Source organism: Pelmatolapia mariae, linkage group LG16_19 (assembly GCF_036321145.2).
Source record: "Pelmatolapia mariae isolate MD_Pm_ZW linkage group LG16_19, Pm_UMD_F_2, whole genome shotgun sequence".
In the NCBI taxonomy this organism is placed as follows: Eukaryota; Metazoa; Chordata; class Actinopteri; order Cichliformes; family Cichlidae; genus Pelmatolapia; species Pelmatolapia mariae.
Window position 1 is genome coordinate 1,425,805 of NC_086241.1, and position 12,037 is coordinate 1,437,841.

General features: G+C 46.9%; 1 protein-coding gene across 3 annotated transcripts; it reads left to right on the forward strand.

The window, feature by feature from the left end:
- The first annotated feature begins 828 nt into the window (after window positions 1–828).
- Window positions 829–11,786, forward strand: ralba (v-ral simian leukemia viral oncogene homolog Ba (ras related)). Of its 3 annotated transcripts, none has more exons than XM_063497434.1 (5): window positions 829–862; window positions 8,319–8,502; window positions 8,879–9,087; window positions 9,730–9,907; window positions 10,425–11,786. In XM_063497434.1, exons 2-5 carry the CDS (start codon window positions 8,389–8,391, stop codon window positions 10,545–10,547), a joined length of 624 nt encoding a protein of 207 aa, XP_063353504.1. In that variant the 5' UTR covers window positions 829–862; window positions 8,319–8,388; the 3' UTR covers window positions 10,548–11,786. The 3 variants fall into 3 exon arrangements, with proteins under 3 accessions (XP_063353504.1, XP_063353503.1, XP_063353502.1); XM_063497433.1 differs by having other exon boundaries at window positions 836–990; XM_063497432.1 differs by having other exon boundaries at window positions 836–954.
- The last annotated feature ends 251 nt before the right edge of the window (window positions 11,787–12,037 follow it).

The following is a 12,037-nucleotide window of genomic DNA, read 5'->3' on the forward strand; positions in this document are numbered from 1 at the left end:
AAACCGTTCTCCATCATGGACAATCACAACTGCTCCGCTCCTCCCTGAAAATTATCCAATCACGCTGCGAGAAAGAGCGGTTCAGGAAGTCCTTCCCACCGTCCTCGGAAACACCTCCTCTTTGTAACAGGTGAACACACCTGTCAGGACACAAGACTCCACAGAAGTCTGTTTCTCATATTTAAAGTGTTAAAGCTATAGAGCTATTTATTTGAGTTTTGCTCTAATATTCACAAGAATTTGCTTTTCCACAATCCGTCTTATTTTTATTTTATTTTTTTCATGTTAAAAATGATTTTCACATTGGTTTATTTAAAATTTTGCACTACCTCACATCCGTCAGTATGAAGTACTTGTTGTTTTCATTGTAGATCATACTATTGATAATCTTATTCTTTAAGCTGCTGCTGTCACTGTACACAACCACCATAGGGTTCGTCTGCTAGCTGTGGGGGTTTCCCTGTAGGGGGTTTACCTTACAATATAAAGCTCCTTAAGGCTCGTGCTGTTGTGATTTGGTGGTGTATAAATGAAACTGAAGTGAATTCAGAGTATTGTTTATTTTCCCTGCGGTGTCACGTCACAGAAACCTGGAAGTCTTTAAAAGTTCCCACAACATGTTTTGTGTATTAAGTCCGAGGATTCATAGACAGTAACTGTGCTAGTTTTACACCACTCTGTTACACTGAACTGTTTTTGTTATTTTTTTTAATTATTAATTAATAATTCATAATTATTAGTAGTAATCCTGTCCGGTTAGAAATCCAAGTAAACGTTGGCAGTCAGGCGGAGCGCTGATTACGTCACATCCTGCCGTTTGTAGCATGTACTTCCGGAAGGTGGGGCTTTTGTTGCGGGAGCGGTATGTATATGTAGACCAATGCCTCTGTGTTTGCTGTTAACGCGCTCAGCAAGATAGCGGCAGCCTCGGGCAGACAAGCGGATCGTGCTTCGGTAAGGCTCCGGGCAGACCCGGTCAAGCGGAACACTGTGAGTCTGTGACCGGGGCTTTGGGGAGGTTGACGGTACCGCACCTGCTGTAAGGACGGGCGAGCACCCCGCGGGTCCAAAGGCTGTCCTCTCAGCACCCACGGCTGTGAGGACACCGGGACACACACTGGTGACTGATTAGCTGTCTCTGTGGAAGCTAACGCCAGGCACGAGCTGTTTGTTTGGCCGGTCTTAGGTTGGCTTCCAGTGACGGTGTAGCCTCCGTAACACGGACATTAGCACCAGCCTGTCCTCTCCACGGCTGTGCTGTGGCACTACAGCGGCTTTACCGCTCCTGTTTGCTCTGTTGTTGTGTAAAGTTACCGTTTAGAGACGGACTGGGTAAAGTTAGCGGTTCTACTTTGTTTGGCGGTAGTTGCTGAAAAGTTTTTACCTCTGGGGAGATGAGCGGACACACCCAGTGAGCCAGGTCCGGCTCATGTTCCTGTAATTCAGCTGATGTCAGCGAAAAGGACAGTTTGGTGTACTAACACTGACATCATGCTGGTGCTGTCACACCTGTCCTCTGTCTGTATGTGACGGAGAAAATCATACATGGAGGTCTCTCCTGTTGTATGCAGGGACACCTCTGTTAGCCCCCTGACTTTGGAGGTCCTGTAATGGTCACTTTATCGACTATAACCCTCCGGTGAAGTGCAGAAATGTAAGGATGAAGGCAGCTAGGTGAGTGATCCGTGTTTACATGTATACAGTACTGTTAAGCTGCTGGGTGGAGGGACGATGCTGGCAAAGCAGCAGCACTTTTCCTTCTCTTTGACAGAGCCAGCTGTGGGTCTGTGTGAGGGGAAAGTGACCGTGTGTGGTTCATCACACAGACTCGTGTCATTCTGGGGTGACTAACACCTCATTTAAAGCAGCAGTCGCATCCAATAAGCTCACAGTCTCATGATCTTCTGAAACCCTCGTAAACAGCTCCCGAGCACCGCGCTGATCCAAGCACAATAACAGCACTTCCAGGAAAAGCAGGTCATCAGTTTTGTGGGAATTCCCGTGGTTTCTAAAAGCTGATGGGCCATTTTTATTTGTTTGGGGGAAAATTGTGTTTAAAGGGCCCATATCCATTTTTATAGTGTTTATGAAGTAAGTTACCCCCCCAGCCCCACAGGCCTCTTCCAAGGTTTCTGGTTATGATGAAAGAACTGACCTCCCAGCCCATTGTTCCTTCAGTGGGCTGGTTTCAGTCATTATGCAAATGTACTGTTTATAAGATTGAAACCTGCAGTCAGCTGAGACTGAAGAAGTCACCTGGATGATGACGAAATGTTTCTCCCACAAAACGCTACGTCCAGATGAACACAATCAACTTTTTGAGACTCTTCCAAGGTTCCCTTTTTTCTACGTGGACAGTGGGTACTCATGTTGAGCTAACATCCACCCACGGGCGCTGCTTCTCACTTCTTCTTGGGTCAGAGCTGAGTGGAGTTTGATAGCATGCTGCTAAAACATCACTATGACTTTAACCGAAACTTTATTAAAAGTTTTTTTATCTCCTTTTTTGGAAATCCAGTAATTTTATGTTCCAGAAAATGCTACAAATATCAGAAGAGCTATGTGATAGCACGTAAAGCAGAAATAACCAAACTGACACTTTCCTGTAACCTGGAGATCTGAAATCCCAGTGAATTACTTTAGCCGGTGACATTCCCGCAGGAACAGGAAATCCTGCTGTTGCTTTGAGTGGATAACCTAGAGGAATGGTTAGCTTTGGTCAACGTGTAGCTCTGAGGAGTAACCATGAAACAACCCATTTATAACCAGCAGGGACGTACAGGCTGTGTGGAACTGTGTACTGCATTTTAATGTAGACAAACTCACAAGTAAAGTAAGTAAATGTTTCTGTAAAATCTGGGCTGTAATGTGGTCCACAGCTAAGACACAGAGCTGCTTACTGAGCTGCTGCTCTGCACTGCTGAACTCACATTTTCTACCCACTGTTTCTAAGTACAGCTGATCAGAGATCAGATGACAGAAAGCGATCGCTGAGCAGAGGTTGTAGTCTGCTGAATGAGCCGTCCTATTGGTTGTTTCTGCCTGTCACTCACAGACGTCTCGCTGATTTGAGAGCTGCTGACACTGAAACGGTCCGTTTGCAGAGGTACTTCAGGTCGATGTCATATCGATATGAACCGAGCGTGAATGTTATGAGTGTGGATCGTTATCTTTGGTTACTCTTGACGAACCTGCTCTGTCAGACTGCTGCTGCCCACTGACTTACAGACGTCTTTGCTGAGAGTCATGCAGGTTATTTATGTAACTTAAGTTCACTGAATTATCTTGAAAGCCCATTGCGGTCTTTTTCTGCTGTGCATTAGCATTAGTGCCATCCTCTCAGGTCTGTCATTAAATAGAAGTGAGGCTGTGTGCTGATGTAGGTAAGTGTGTAGCAGTGATAAACTGTGCCTTACTCAGCAGGGGCGACGGGGCTTTGTATATTTCTGTTTTACTTAATTAGAAGTTTGGTTTTTTTTAACATCCTGACAGCAATTTGGCCTGGACGAGCACTCGGTGTACTTCTGTAGAAGATGCCACTGTCATACACCGACATGTACTGATGTCCAGATATTTACACACAGTAGTTGTAACTGATATGTGTAACACATCAAATATGAAAAGCATTACATCCTGTTTCCTTAAAGGAAGAGGAACTGCTTATGCAAATAAGTGTTTGCGGAACACAATGGTAGGCCAGGGTCAGTGTGTTTCAGTTTTAATTAACCCACATCTCATGGCCGGGGTCTTTTTCACTCATTCAGGCCTCTGTGGAGACCCTCAGGATGTTTTACGTCCTTCAGGTTGTAACTGTATCTGCTTTAATAACCGGTAGACTTTTTTGAAGGGTAAGCACAAACACGGACATCATTTGGTTAGCAAAGCAATAAACCATCATATTGGTTATTACTTTACAGCCGCGTCCTGGCCAACAGCCTTCTGTATCGACGCCTTGTTACAGAGTAAAATAGGGGAAAGTTTAACTGTCACGGTCGGGACTAGCAACATCTTTAAACTGAATATTTGTTGTTCATTTCTTTTTTAGAGCACGCGTCGCTCACTCTGCTCGGGTTTTGTTGCAGCTCGTGCAGGATGCTCCTGGATGTTAGCTGAGCGATGTTTCGAGGTGCGACGCTGGCAGCCATGATGTTGTCGTGTTAGTATGCAGCTGCAGGTGATGTGCGTTACAGTTTGCTCATTGTAGATGTCTGAGATTCCTCTCATCACTCAGCTCTATCCACCACTCACACCTGCAGTGTGAAAGCACTCTGCGCTCAGACAGGACCATCGTTTCACCAAAGTCCAGCCAGAGGCCTGTCCGAGCCCATAAACATACTGGAGTGTGCGTTTACGTGAAAGCTGGATGCAAAGCCTGGGAGATTAGATTTCACACAGTTGTTCAGTCGCCTCGCTGTCTCATTAAACCCACGTCTGTGTTTTAGCTGTAGCTGCAGGCCGCAGCACGATGTCTCGCTCCAGCGTGGAAGTATTACAAGGCAGATTAAGGTTGACCACCTCGCCTTTTCCGATGGTGCAGACAGTGTAAGAGCAGTGAAGTTTACGGTCACTGCCGGCTCCATGAAGACAGATGGAGTGGAAATGTGAGGTGGTGCTTTTATTTCTTCCAGGGGTGGCACTACAGGCCGCTGCGCTGGTGTAGGTGGTATGTACCGGGGCTCGTTGTGGTTATTTGTCAGGAAAATGAAAAGATATGTTTATATTGCAATGAGAGATAAGTAGTGGGCAGCTGGGAGTTGCTCAGCAGGAACAAATACATTTGTGATGAAATGTGTGCTGAGAAGTGGACTCATCCATCTCTCCGTGGTGAATCAGTCCAGTGGAATGCTCCGGGAATGGGAAAGACTCGAGTGTTTGGATAAGATCACCAGGGTCAGCTGCAGCATGGGGAGAAACGATATCTGTTTTGTGTTAAAGGCTAAAGCGTGTTTCCCATAAGTCATTCCTGTGCCACTGCAGGGATCAGTGAAGACTTCGCTATCTTTGCAACTTCCAGACGGGAGTATGCTTTTACGTTTGTTTGAAAAGGTCCCGCTCGGTGCGGCTGGAGGGGGAGGATTGTTACAGACGATCCGGGTCCCTGCTGCCCAGTTTGGTCAAAGGCTTCTCTGTACACTCTCCTGGCTGAGGGTCGTTAGTATGCACAGTGGGGAGCTCGCTTTTTGAAGATGTCTCTCGTGCTGCTGTGTGCCGTCTTTGAAAGTAGACCAAATCATTTCCTGATGCCCAGATGTTTGGTAAAGACTACAATGCTGCTGATTTGCAGTGATAAATAACCCCGTGGGTCTTTATTTTTTTGTGTAAGAGTGTAAGAGAGGTAAGAGTACCTGCTCGTACTCTTGCCTCGATCGTATTGTTTTATCACAGCGAGCTCTAATTGTGGTTATATTGGCAGCTGTCTGGTGCTCCTTCACTTCTGCTGGAAAAGAAGGAAGTGTTGAGAGGACACGAGGACATGGCAGAAGCATTAAAGTGAAAGAGAGCTGTTTAGCATGCGAGACGTATCGGTGGGCCACATAAGTGTTGTGATTGACTCAGTCGATCGGTATCGAGATGAGAAAACTAACTGATCTCCTTTGGAAATCCTTGGAATTTGGAGGTTTGTTATTTAGGGAATAAACGTCACTGTTTTCTTCATCAGACGGGGAGAGGAAATCCCCCCACCCCTGGGATCAGAGGAATGTGGAAAGACGGAGCATCCTCGGGCTCTTTACAAGTCTGGCTCAGATGTCTCGGCTTTACGCTGGCACATAAATTCAGTTTGGGGTGCTTCACACTTTCTGTTTGCTGTAATCTTTTGTTAGGATCTGCGAGAGTCTCTGCAAACCTCCGTACGTCTTTGCCAAAGTGTGAGGATGAGTGCAGAGGGAACATCGGGCCGTTCTCCAAAGGGAATCTTAATGAATTCTTGCGCTGGTGTCATCTATATTTCAGGAGCCTTAGCAACCAGAGTGGCCTTGTAGGCTCCCCCCATAACCCCACCGCCCTGAAGAAGGACCAGCACCGCACAGACTCAGCTCCTGGATGTGGGTCATGCTTAAATATGAATTTTTCATATCTTTTGCAACTGTCCCCTGATTTTGACCCTACATTCAAAGTCCCAGCGCAGCTGGTGGAAATGTGACACGACCCCACCCTCGCTGTGTGAACTTCCCTCGGAAACTTTCCACTAAGCACACGTGATACACATGTTTCACACTGCCTGAGTTTATTAGCTCTGACTGCTTTATTTATGATGGTGGAGTCTGTGTCTGCGCTCGCATACAGAGAAGTGGGTCACAGTAAATAATTTACATGGTGACCCCTCCTCCGTGTCAGTGCTGCCCTCCTGATGGGTGTGTAGGTATGTGTAGGTTTGTGTGGGTATCCTGGCCTGTTACTGATAACAAAGACAGGAAGAGCACAGATCAGATTTCACTTCCTGCTAGGATATAGGAAGACCACGATGCCTCATCGCCTGCATCAGCAGCTATCGTACGACACAGCAAGACGAGTTCTGCTCTGACGATGTAAAGAAACTGACGTTCTCACACACACAGGTTGTTGCTGTTTGATTTCCCTCCAGGAGTTTGTAGAAGGCTTCTGCATGTGTGAGAGGCAGGAGGTTCCTGTGTCTGTGAGCACTGAGCGCACACTCTGTGAGCTGAAATGAAGAGTTTGCTGTTTGGGTGGAGCAGATTTAGAATAACGCCATGAATCAGCTCTGTGCTGCTGTTAGTGTGACAGCTCAGAGGAAGCTCAGCATCGTCCCAATGAGGGAACTAGGGTCCCTATGATGTACTGTGCAGACCTCATCTCAGCTCGTATGGTTGTGCACTCAAGGTAATAAGATGACGGAGTGGCCAGGTGTTGAGCCTCAGTGGCTGATGAGTGTTCACCTGTCCGGCATGACCGTCAAGGGTGCAGCCTGGATAACAAACAGGGAGTGACGATGCTTTAAACACAGATGGGGGTTAACTAATGAGGACTGAAAGTCATCAGTGTTTATCAGGCGCTGGAATTGTGTTAGCAGACTGCTCTGCAGGAAGCGATGGGTCATAAGAGCTCAGGATACAGATACAGTCACAGATGCATCCTATGATATGGATGCAAAAACAACAGTAACAAAGTGCCCGAGCTTCTCTTTATGATGATCACCTCTCAGTTACAGCAGTGAGCTGATGTCGTCTGCAGTAACGTATTTCCTTCTAAACACGGGACTTTGACTGATTGTTGACTGCTGTGAATTTTTAGTTTAAGCTTTATGATTTTTGCAACCAAGTAAGAGAGAGCAGTAATTCTTTTTGCATGTAAAAGTGCAGCAGTTACATATAAACACAGAGCGTGTCCCTACCACAGGTGAGGTTGCAGAAAAAAGTCCACCCTCGTGTTGGAATAATGTCAGCACGAACTGTCACGTGGTTTTCATGTGTGACACTAACTGTGACAACAGGAAGTGAAGTGTTTTTATCACCAAGGCCCGTCCACCAGCTCCACTCGTGTCTGACTTTATGCCTGCTTGTATACAAGTTCCTGTGACACTTAGAGCTTTGTGTAAAGGTGATCTGTGGTAGATAAGAAACGCTTAATACCAGGAAAAGATTCCTCGGACACTGTTATCTCCTAACTGATCAGATCAACAATCTTTCACACATTGCTGGTTATGACTGAAGCTGTCGGCTGTGCTCAAAGATATAATGAAGAAGCACTTTTGATTCCTGCTGGTGTCGTGCTGAGCACTGCAGGTAAATATTGTTAGACTGCTGATTTGTTGTGAACCTTATTTGATGCACTCCACAGCACCACAACAAGTCCACAGCATAGGGCAGGTGAGGGCACGGCAGCTATCGTATCTGACACAGAGAGAAGATTGTGAAGTCGGGTAAAAGCAATTGACTGTGAGCTTTCACCTTGTGAGGGCAGAGCCATTACAGAGCAGATAGATGGGCAGGCACGTCTCCCTGCTCTTTAACCAGTTTAGCACACGATGGCCTGTTTTAATGCATTTGTAAATGCTGCTTTGCACTGAAGAATGATGGCTTCATTACTTCTGATCAGTTGCAATGACCTTTTGATGGCGAACTTTATAAAGTTCTAGGATTCACGAGTAGGCAATTTGGCGCTTTAATGGAGATGATGGGGGTTAAGATTTAAGATTTGTTGGAGCACAGCCTGGAGTCCTGGCACAGCGAGTCACAGAGTGAAAGCTGCTAAGAAACAACTGCCATCTGTCCTCGCTCTCGTCCACGCTACGCTTGTGTTTTCGGCATACGGAGGTTACTTACTGTACGCACTAATGTTTCCGCTCTTGTCCTCTACAGGTCGTGAGTGTGTGTGTACCTGTGCACATGTGTTTGAGTGTTTAAGAGAGGCACAAAGAAGAATCCAGTGATGGCTGCCAATAAGGGTAAAAACCAGAGCTCTCTGGTGCTGCACAAGCTGATAATGGTGGGCAGCGGCGGCGTGGGAAAGTCAGCCCTCACCCTGCAGTTCATGTACGATGAGGTGAGTTAACAGCCGGGGAAACTTCTAAGGCACCGTTGTAGCAAGGTCACGACAGCAGATGAGGGGGGGATTTAGCTGTAGGCGTGACCAGTTCACTCTTCATTTATTTTACTATCTGGATTTTATTTGCAACATTTATGATGTTTTCAGTGGTTTGCCATAAATGTGAAAATGTTCCCTTGCTTCCTGTAGCCTGAGACTAACAGCCACTCCTGCCTAACAGAGGCGCTGCTGTCACTGGTCCCTAACTGTGTCGGGGAGAGCTCCGGCTCCCAGCAGCATGTCTGCAGCCGTTTTTGTCCATGCGTCTGATTTCCACGTAAGCCCGCTGAATCACTGCTGATCAGGCGTCACTGCTCTGCCTCTTCATGTGTAGTTTGTGGAGGACTACGAGCCCACCAAAGCAGACAGCTACAGGAAGAAGGTGGTTCTGGACGGGGAGGAGGCTCAGATCGACATCCTGGACACCGCCGGGCAGGAGGACTATGCTGCTATCAGGGACAACTACTTTCGCAGCGGGGAGGGCTTCCTGTTGGTCTTCTCCATCACAGAGCCCGAGTCCTTCGCTGCCACTGCTGAGTTCAGGTACGGATGCGTGCGTTCAGTTTGGTACCATTAATGAAAGTCGGCGAGTGGTTAAAAATGACATCGCTGATCATCAGCCATCGTCGCTCGTTACATATCTGCTGTAGAGAGTATCCAGAGTCGGCATATCAACAACAATCTGCACCCACGAGTGTCTTTCAGTGTCAGGACCTGGATAATACATGAATATGCAGGTAAGAAGATCGTGTAGAGTCACACCCACGTCACAGTATTAGTGGAGAGGCGTGTCAGTGTGGACGTGTTGTGGCAGGAAGGTTCAGATAGGATTAAAGCACAGTCGTCAGCAACAAAACACTGAAGCTTAATGCAAATGTTAGTCAGCAGCACTTTGAATCAAACACACAGCCAAAGGCGTCAGCCTCTGAGGCTCGCTGAGAGGGGAGATGATGGGATACTCCAAACTGTTACAGTACAAATGAGATTAGTATTTTTCAGCAGTGTACATGACGGCAGCACGAGTGTGGAAACAGTGACTCACTGTAAACATTAAAGCACCGGCCCTGATCCTGCTAATTAACCTGTAAAAGTCTTTGTTTCTGTGACGCTGCCAGCTGATTATCATGTTAAATTAGATTTGGGAAAAAGTCCTGAGAAAGACAAAATAATCATGTGTGCTCACAGGGAGCAGATCTTGCGGGTGAAGGCAGAAGAGGACAAGATCCCGCTCCTGCTGGTGGGGAACAAGTCGGACCTGGAGGAGCGTCGGCAGGTGCCCGTGGACGAGGCCCGCGGGAAGGCCGAGGCGTGGGGCGTCCAGTACGTGGAGACGTCAGCCAAAACCAGAGCCAACGTTGACAAGGTATCATCACTCAGACACACCAGCACAGAGCTGTGCTCAAGTTTTAGGCACTGAAGGTGAAGAAATTAGAGTGCGCCTCCCAGTGGGGCCGTTTCCAGCATGACCCACTGGGATGAGGCCCGGACCCAGGAAGGAGGTGGGCGGGCAGAGGGAGGTCTGGCTTCTTTGTAAGGAGCTCGATTTAATGCCCACGACCCACAACTTCATACAGCAAACAAAGAAATTCTGAGAGTTGGTATAATCTCTGTGGACCTGCCACACTTCTTTTTTAAATTATTTTGGGGGATTTTTAGCCTTTTTGAGATCAAGCAGGGGAGGGCGTGCTGATGCACACGGGTGACCCGCTCAACCCGATGAGTTGTACCAACGCCTGCGTGCTGCTGGTCTTACTGGGAGCCGTCACATAGAGCACTGAGGAATCGGAACGTGCCTGAAGCTTTTGCACAGCTGACCTTTTGACTCTTTCACACACATGAGTCCTGTATGTGTTATAAATATGCGATTGATTTCTTTCCAGGTGTTCTTTGACCTGATGCGTGAAGTGCGAGGCAAGAAAATGTCTGAAAACAAAGACAAGAACGGGAAAGGGAAGAATAAGAAGAACAAGAAGAGCTTCAGGGAGAGATGCTGTTTACTTTGAGCTCCTCATGGACCTGAAAACACAAAGCTCCCCAGAACAGAGGAGAGCAGAGCTCAGCGTCTTTGATTTAAATGAATCTGATTATTTTTTATTGATAGCTTGTTATAGTTTCGTGTCTAGAACAATCTCTACCACTATGTTGCCAATCTGAATGAATGAAAGCTGACTGACTCTGCTGTGAGGATGGACGGTGACTGCAGTGCTTGATGGCTCACAGGAAGCCAGCGACCAAACTGCCATTGACACTAACTGTGCTGCTCGACACGTTCAGCGGTTAACTGCCTTTCCTTTGGTTCCTTTCTCTCTACAAAGCCGTGCTCTTAGTTTGTTCGCCTCCTCTAATCTGGGCCTGCAGTCACAGTGTAGACTCCATGTAAACTGCTGCTGTAATGAGGAATGATGGCCTCTCTGTGGAGCATGTTTCCATCGCCCACTTTGTGTTTGCAGTAGCTGCTGAAGCTGGAAGTTAAATGTCTGGTTTTTCCCACTGCCTTCAGGTTTCTTGAATATTTTTCTTCCATTTCATCCGAGGAATTGTGAGGTTTTTTCATCCCAGGAGGTTCATGCAGTGCAGTCGGGGCGGCCATCCTGATACGATTGCCATAAATCAATGTTAAAACACATTTTCAGTGAAAAGGCTGTAAATTACATCCTCGCTGACTCAGAATCCACTCATTTCTCTTCACGTACACGCGATGAGATATTTTAATGTTTCTGTATTTTAAGAATGTGGGAAATGAATGGAGAGAGAGCTCTGCCACGTCGGTGTGACCCTCCTGCTCAGAGCGCAGACGTCACGTTTCTACAGGAGCGAGGTTTGGATCGGTGCTGTGAGGCACACGTCGACAATCCAGGAGGCCACCCTGCTAACGCATTCAGTCTGTGTTAGTCTCCATAGTTCTGATCTTCTTCTTGTTCTTTTGAATAACATGCACTACATTGTCAGTACCTTAGAAGTGGGCTTCATGCTGTGTTGAGTCACGCTGGGAGTTTTAAGTCTGTGCCAACAAAATAACAAAAATTCAAACTATGTTTGTGGGTGTGTGGTATGTATGTTGTGTAAGAGTGTGTGTGTGCATTTATGGGAGAACCTTCTTACCTTACCGTGTGTCTGAGTGAAGCTCTGATGATGCTCCAGCCCAACTGTTGTGTATTCAGATGTTCATGGTGACCCTGCTCCTGCTGTGTGTTTGTTGGCAGCTGAGAGCTGCTGAATAAATGCTTTTCTTCCTTTTTTCATGTCTTTGTAAGGAGCTCGATTTAATGTCCGATTTCCTGCAGACAGATGTAAAAACGTTGGTGGTTGACTCTGTGTCAGAGCCTCAGCAGTGTTTCAGTGAAGGGGAACCGGTGTGCTGCACAGCGCCCTCTGGTGGAGGTAGCGGAGCCACTTACTTTATGGCCACTATACAGTTACAGCAGCATTATCCACTGAAATGTTGTTTCTGTCAGTCCGTAGTCCCTGTGGGGCATACGGTGGCCTAGTTTGG